Source organism: Aulonocara sp. 'chitande type north' Nkhata Bay, linkage group LG17 (assembly GCF_057382095.1).
Source record: "Aulonocara sp. 'chitande type north' Nkhata Bay isolate Kocher_YH1m ecotype deep benthic linkage group LG17, A_spYH_male_GT1.1, whole genome shotgun sequence".
Classification (NCBI taxonomy): Eukaryota; Metazoa; Chordata; class Actinopteri; order Cichliformes; family Cichlidae; genus Aulonocara; species Aulonocara sp. 'chitande type north' Nkhata Bay.
Window position 1 is genome coordinate 10,166,029 of NC_141360.1, and position 7,918 is coordinate 10,173,946.

Below are 7,918 nucleotides of genomic sequence, written 5' to 3' on the forward strand. Positions count from 1 at the left end.
ATGATGTATCAAAGAAGTCCCAGGGCTTTGTCTGCCATCTTGAAATCCAAAAAAGCCCCCAGAGTGTCCAGTTCGAATCCCAGAGAGAACTAAAGCTGTTGAGCAAGGCAGAGAAAAAGTTCTAGAGCCAAAGCCAAGTCAATGTGATGGAAAATTAGAGCCACAACTGATGGATATTAAAATTTCTGTTTCATTATGTCTAATATTGACTTAGCTAATTTAACAAAGCACTCTTAGATCACTTTGTGAGGAACTTAAAGGAGAAACGTTCACAGAGGAGCAGGGAGTATTCTTCTGTAATGTGTTTCAGTAAATTAAAGGAGAGAGGAGTTTAATAGTGTACTGTATTGTTGGGTTCTTAGAGACATGGATTGCAAATAAAAGTGCAAAATGGACTATTAAGGAGTATTAGTACTAAAAAACAAACAAACATGCTGATTGGCCTGTTAGACTGGTTTGCATTAGCAGCAGGGTTACAGTAGGCTGAGGTTGCTGCCTGTACTTTGCTTCTTACATCATACGCTGATGAGTCAGAGGGACGGACAAACAAGGACCAGGAACAGCTGGTGTGACCCAGAGTCAAGCAAGAAGCCACAGAAGGAAGGCTTCTCACAAAATCAGACCGAGGAGGAAGTGGAGGGATGACTGAGGACTTGGAGGAGCAGGAAGACGAGCTGCTCGCTCTCCAGAGTATTTTCGATGCGGACGAGTTTGTTCGGGACGAGTCGAAGTCTGCCGGAGAAATCCGAGTATGTGTCGAGCTTCCTGTCGGCTTCAGCGTGGCTCTCAGAGAGGGTAAATCAGAGGCGCCGGGGTTGTCAAACACGCGACTGTTGGACCGAAAAGGTCCGATCTGATGTTTTTGGAAAATGTTGGTTTGGAATATTAGGAAGCACCTTTACTGGTACAGCCTTAATCATCTACTTAAGATAAAAATGGGTTTTATGTAGCCAATGATGTAAAATGAGTTAAACACTTGTTCTGCATTAGGCGAGCCCGTAACAATGTAATGAGCATGTTTTTGTTGGCCTTAAATGGGAAGTATGATGTATGAATTAAATATATCTATATTAAATATACCTTTGAACAGCTTAATGTCATCAAGCATCATTTATAGCTTTTGCTATTTGAGTTCATGTGACAGAATATATCAAATATTTTCTGTCGAATACACCCAAATTATTTAAAAACAAATAAACAAACATTACAGAAAGAGATTAGTTCATCTGATGAGCTCGTATTTTTCTTTCTAAGGTGAAAGTCTGCGTCAGTATGATATTTCCTTCCTTCCACCGCTGCTTTTGAACTTTGGGCTTCCTGAAGACTACCCTTCCTCCTCCCCTCCCTCCTTCAGCCTCACCTGCAGCTGGCTGACTCACACACAGGTAATCAGCAGTCAAGTCATTGTTGGTCACATGTTCAGCCTGCCAGTGTGTGAGAGGTTCACAGGACATTGTAGAGGCTCAGTAAAGATGACAACAATCTATTCTCCCTCTCCCTCCACAGTTGGCTGCACTGCGTGCTCATCTCGCTGATCTCTATGAGGCCACTGGGGGAGCTGTGGTGCTCTTCTCCTGGGTGCAGTTTCTCAGAGAAGACGCTCTGAGGTTCCTGAACATCCACAGTAAGCTGGATCTTCCTCCTGATGAACGCAGCACCCTGCATTATAACCAGGACCAACACGATGCTGAACTCTCAGAACCAAAGAACAATTCAGAGCCAGAGTTCTCTGTACCATCCTCGGAAGTTCAGGAGAATCCTTCAGACGGGAGCAGCGCAGACTCTCAGGGAGCTTCGGCTTTAGACTCCTGCAAGCATGACCAGAATGATCTGAACTCTCACCAGAGCCAGAGTGATCTAACCTCAGATTATCAAAGAGCTCTTTCTCCAGAGCCTGCACTCCAAAACCAAACCACACACACTCCAGATGTGACAATCCTCCAAGCCTCAGAGTTTAATGTTGATCTCCAGGATGATCTTTCTTCATCTGCAGAGAAATCCAAGCATCATCAAAGTGTCCGGGAAGATTTCTTAAATGAAGGAGATGCTTCTCTCTCATCGCTGCTTCCCTCCACCTCCTCAGGCACGTTAGATCCAAGTGAACTTGGAGCTGCTTCTCTGCCGGTCCAGCCCACAGATTCTCCTCAGAGTGAAGAGCAAACCCTCTCTGGTCTCTTTTTATCTCCATCACAGACTCTGCTGTCCCACATTTTGATTTATGATGCGGCCCAGAAACACAAAGTGTTTGCCACCACTTTCTTTGACTGCGGGGTTTGTTTTATGGGCCGGCTCGGGTCCGAGTGCGTGAAGCTGTCACCGTGTGGCCACGTCTTCTGCCGGGCCTGTCTCTGCGAGTTCTGTACGGTTCAGATCACAGAGGGGAACGTCCGGGATGTCACCTGTCCTCAGGCAGACTGCGCTGGTGCCCCTACACCTGCACAGGTAGAAGCTACACGCAGCCTTCAACCTGCAGAATGGTTTCAACAACTGTAGTGTTTGGTCCTTTCATCTAATATCAAAACACATTTTAAAAGCTGTTAAAAATAGCTACAGGTAGAAGGATCAAGGACAGAGGAGACAAGGAGAACTGATGACTGCCCTTTCTTGTCAAATAGAATAGAATAGAATAGAATAGAATAGAATAGAATAGAATAATCCTTTAATTGTCTCACACGGGGAAATTTGGTTTTAACAGCAGCCAGAAAGACCCATATACAAACAAACAGTACACAGAACAGAAACATACACAATATTTCTTACATATTTACATTAAGGACAATGGTTACTATAAACAGAGTACTGTACAGTTATTAAATTAAATAAAAATAACTACAGATAAGAGGCAAACCAGGTTGCAGTGTGAATCGGTTGATTAACTTATTGCAGTTACAGCGCAGATGTAAACATCTATGTTTGTTGGGAGCAGTTCTGATTGTACAGTCTGACAGCTGCAGGGAGGAAGGACCTGCGGAAATGCTCCTTCATGCATCTAGGATGCAGCAGTCTGTCACTGAAGGAGCTCTGCAGTTCAGCAACATGCATGGGGTGGGAGACTCTGTCCATCAGAGATGTTATTTTGGCCAGAGTCCTTCTGTCTCCCACCACCTGCACTTGGTCCTGGGTGCATCCCAGAACAGAGCTGGCCTTCCTGATGAGTTTATCCAACCTCTTCCTCTCAGCTGCCGATAAACTGCTGCTCCAACATACAACACTGTAAAAAATGACGGATGCCACCACAGAGTCATAGAAAGTCTTTAAAAGCGCTCCCTGTACTCCAAATGACCTCAGCTGCCTCAGCAGGTAGAGTCTGCTCTGACCTTTCCTGTAAAGAGCATCAGCGTTGTGGCTCCAGTCCAGTTTATTATTCAGGTGAACACCCAGGTACCTATAAGAGTCCACTATCTCAATGTCCACTCCCTGGATGTTCACCGGTGTCAGTGTGGTGGGTCTGCGTCTCCGGAAGTCCACCACCAATTCCTTGGTTTTCCCGGCGTTGATCAGCAGGTGGCTCTGCTGACACCAGTCTACAAAGTCCAGAGTCCACCGTCTGTACTCTGAGTCGTCCTCACCTGTGATGAGGCCGACTATGGCAGAGTCGTCAGAGAACTTCTGTAGGTGGCAGCGTGGAGAGGGTGAAGAGGACGGTGACGGCACCCTGTGGGGCCCCCATACTGCAGACCAGCGTGTCAGAGACACAGCCCTGTGACCTCACATACTGTGGGCGTCCTGTGAGGTAGTCCAGTATCCACTGGGACATGTGTTGGTCCACTCCCGATAGCTCCAGCTAAACAGTGCTTCCAGGCTTCTCCAGGTGAGTCAGAGCTCGGTGCAGGAGGTAGATGATGGCGTCCTCCACCCCAATGCCAGGCTGGTAAGCAAACTGTAGCGGATCCAATGAAGACCTCACCAGGGGGCGCAGATGGTTTAGAACCAACCTCTCGAGGTTCTTCATCAGATGCGATGTCAGGGGTACTGGCCTGTAGCTGCTGAGGTCCTTGGGATGGGAGGTCTTTGGTACCGGTACCACACAGGATGTCTTCCACAGCTGTGATACTTTCCCCAGTGACAGGCTCAGGTTGAGCAGATATCCTAGGATGCCACACAGTTCATCTGCGCAGCATCTCAGGAGCCTGGAGCTGATGCCATCTGGACCTGCAGCCTTCCGCACCTTGATCTTGCGAAGCTCGTTCCTCACTTGAAGTGCTGAGATAGAAAGAATGGATTTTGGGGGAGGGTGGTGTATGTTGGAGTCCGCAGAAGCCGGGGGTGGGTGTAATGACTGGGAGCTGGGAGGCGTGAAGCTGAGAGTTGTGAAGTCCTGAGATGAAGGAGAGGCAGTCCCTGAAGGAGATTGCAGCAGGGGGGGACGATGCTGTGGGAGGGGTGGGTGGTTGATCAAACCTATTAAAATATTATTTAGGTCATTCACCCACCCCAAGTCTCCTGCAGCCTGAGGGGTTGGTTTTTGTCCTGAGATTGTCTTCAGGCTGTTCCAAACCCCTCTGATGTTGTCCTGTTGCAGCTGCTCTTCCATCTTCCTCCTGTAGTTTTCATTTCCTTGCCTTATCTTCCATTTCAGCTTCTTCTGGACGACTCTCAGCTCCTGTTCGTGTCCAGATCTAAAGACTCTCTTCTTCTCCTTGAGGAGAGCTTTAATTTCAGGATTTATCGATGGCTTGTTGTTAGAAAAACACCATACCTTTTTGATGGCTACGGTGTTCATGTAATCTGTAATGCAGTCTGTGATGCTGTTGAGGTCATCCTCCAGGGGGCTGCAGAGGTTGTCCCACACAGTAGAACGGAAACAGTCCCTCGGGGCCTCTTCAGTCTCTGCTGACCATTTCCTTACTGTGCGTTTCAAACACAGAGGTTTCAAATGAAACCTCTGTGTTTGAATTTCGATCAGCTGACCTCAGTCTCACTTTGTGTCTCTGCTTGTTCATCTCTGTTGTGTTTGTAGGTGCAGAGTCTGGTAGGGGAGAAGCTGTTTGACCGCTATGACCGTCTCCTGCTGCAGAAGACTCTGGACAGCATGTCTGGTCTGTTTTCTTTCTGTTGCTGTTATACTGATTGTGTGATGAAGGCTTTCATAGACTGATCAGAATCTATTTATTACATTTCTGGGTTAGACCTGGTAAAAAGAACATCTTTAGCTCTTTTTCATAAATATCTCATTTCTTTTGGCATCTTTTTGTCTCGCAGATGTGACGTACTGCCCTCGAACATCCTGCGGCTCTGCCGTGATTTTGGAGAAATCCAGCAAGGCAGCACTTTGCTCTGAGTGCGGCTTTGCCTTCTGCGTCATATGCAGAAAAACATACCATGGAACGGGGAAGTGTGAGACCAAGAAAAAATATGCTGAAAGATATATAATAGACCTGCCACAGTCACAAGGTACACAGCTGTGTGACCACAAGAAAAAGGTTTCAAAGAATAATGAAAATGACAACATCCAGTCACAGTAAATGTAAAACTGTTTCACAAATGAGACTTTGGAGGTTTGGAAGTACAGGAGGTAACTGGATGATTGCTTTGAGTCGATGCACATGTGTGTTTAGTCCAAGTGTAGATGCTGGTGTCCTTTATGTGTCTCTTAGAGGGGGTGAAGGCTCTCTGGGAGGACTATGCCAGTGGCAGCAGGGAGAGGAAGCGCCTGCTGGAAAATAGATATGGCTGCAATTTACTGGTGTCCATTGCAGAAAAAAAACTAAGCGACAACTGGATTGCCAACAATACCAAGAGTTGTCCTGAATGCTTCACTAGAATAGAGGTTTGCACTCACCTGAGCACATTCGTACAAACTTGCGAGCACAGAGCAGTTCAGAGAGAGTTTCTGATTGAATTTGCTCATACGTGTGTTGTGCTTTACGTTACAGAAGGATGGAGGGTGTGACCAGATGTTGTGCACTCGCTGTAAGAAGATTTTCTGGTGGGACAGACTGACTCCAGAAAACACAACCGAACAGTTTTATGGGGGTCAATGTTCTTCCAACTAATTCTAAGAATCAGCACCACATACTGTCTCATAATCAGCAGGGGGCAACAAAAACAACAATGACAGGAAGGAATAACCAAACCGTTGGTTCCTTAGAAAACCCAAAGTGCTGTAAATTAACAAAAATTGCCCTCTTTGGCTGTTTTATTTGCCTTAGGCCGCAATGAAGCATTTACACTAAAGGTGTATGTTCTAATCAATTATCAATTATTCTTTCAGTTAATGGACAAATTATGTGGTCAGAAAACAGACACATTTGCCAGAACCCTGTTTTTTCAAACCAACAGTTCAAAACACAAATTTCTTTTTCTCCTGATGAACCAAATTAACTGAGCAAGTATTTCCCAGACTGATGAATTCCTCTGCTTTTAGATGTGTGCTGCTGTTAAGTACTGTTATGGCACAAAAATGCTCTGTGCAGTCATTATCACTGTAACGTTTGAACTCTGAGGGAAAAGACAGGTTCACACTGCCACAGATATATGCAGCTGCAACAACTACAGGTAAAGCTTCTGACCTTGACGTGCATGTTTCATTTCAATTCCAGCAGCAGCCTACAGGTAGATCCTGAACATGTGTCTTCTTTCCCCTTCCTCCACTGCCCTGTTATGACAGTGCAACAAAGACGCCAGCATGTTTGATTTTCTTGTCTGTCCAGGAAAAATCCTGCTTCCTCATCACTTCCTCATAAATGTCTAAACAGCAGTTTGCCTTTATAACCCACAGAAGGGGACTGCAGAATGCAAGAATACTTTTTAATTGTATCGGTTACACCTTTATTTTTCCTGCTAGCACAAACAAAATACATGCTTCATTAAAAAAAGACAAATTTACTAACTCTCCAGACTGGAACCACTGTAGCTCCAAAAATGCAGGCTCATCCTTTAGTTAGAACATCTTGAAACATGGCTCAATCACCTCACCCTCAACCCCAACTGGTCACAGCAGATGACTTATTCTTCCGAACTATCAAAAGCGAGTCCCTCCTTCCCACTGTTGCCAAGTGCATGCTCATGGGCGTTCATCTGATTGTTGGGATTTTCTCTGTAGGATCTTTAACTTATGGTGTAATATACTTTGCAGTGACTGTTGCAGGGGTACCATATAAATAAAACTGAGTAAATTGGAAATCAGTTTGAAATTCTAGAAAATTTACACTGACACATACAGTGTGTGCTGGAAGGAATTCTTAGATAAAGAAGCATGAATTCACAGAAAACATAAGCAACTGATAATGGTAGTAATAACCGTCAAATTGACTTCTTGGCTATACTCAATATATTTTTTATAGGTTTTCACTGCAAGATTTGACTGAAGAAAACACCTGCGATGCATTTTCTAAAGGTGTTGGCGGGTTTTGTTGGCAAAACACTTTCCTTTATACTGGTTCTCAAGTCAAAAACACAGATTTTTTACTTTGCTCTCAAGGCTTGCACAGATTTGCTTTGCTTGGTACCTAAAATGTGAAATACACAATCACTTGACTGTGTATTTCACAAACACAATTTTACAATTAAACAAACCCGATATTTAATTTCACAAGTGTTTCAGGGTGACCTTTAGAAAGTAGATCGCCACAGTGGACCAGGGGGTAACCTATGAAAAGGCAAAAACTGCAGTTCCTCTAATGATCACTTGAGGCTGGTCCCAAAAGTGAGTCAGTCCTCACAGACACTGATATTAAAAATGTCCAACTTAAAAAACAAAAACAAAACCCAAAGCAAAACAAACTTAACATTTACAAAAAATGTTACTCTCTGCAGCCAGTCTTTTATATGTAAGACAGCTGGATATCTGCTTAATTTATTTATAACTCAGCTGTTAATGTTTCATTTTTTTTAATTGATGTATTTTCTAAGATGTGGTCACTTTAATTGACAGATGCACAAACACAGGGATGTGTAGCCAATTATTTGGTAGGCC

General features: G+C 44.5%; 1 protein-coding gene across 1 annotated transcript; it reads left to right on the forward strand.

Moving 5' to 3' along the window:
* Positions 1–542: 542 nt before the first annotated feature.
* Positions 543–6,636, forward strand: LOC147309650 (E3 ubiquitin-protein ligase RNF14-like). The gene is made up of 7 exons (XM_086269801.1): positions 543–795; positions 1,255–1,385; positions 1,507–2,442; positions 4,961–5,039; positions 5,203–5,394; positions 5,598–5,770; positions 5,877–6,636. The coding sequence occupies exons 1-7, from the start codon at positions 642–644 to the stop codon at positions 5,994–5,996; spliced, it is 1,785 nt and encodes a 594-aa protein (XP_086125927.1). The 5' UTR covers positions 543–641; the 3' UTR covers positions 5,997–6,636.
* Positions 6,637–7,918: the final 1,282 nt, after the last annotated feature.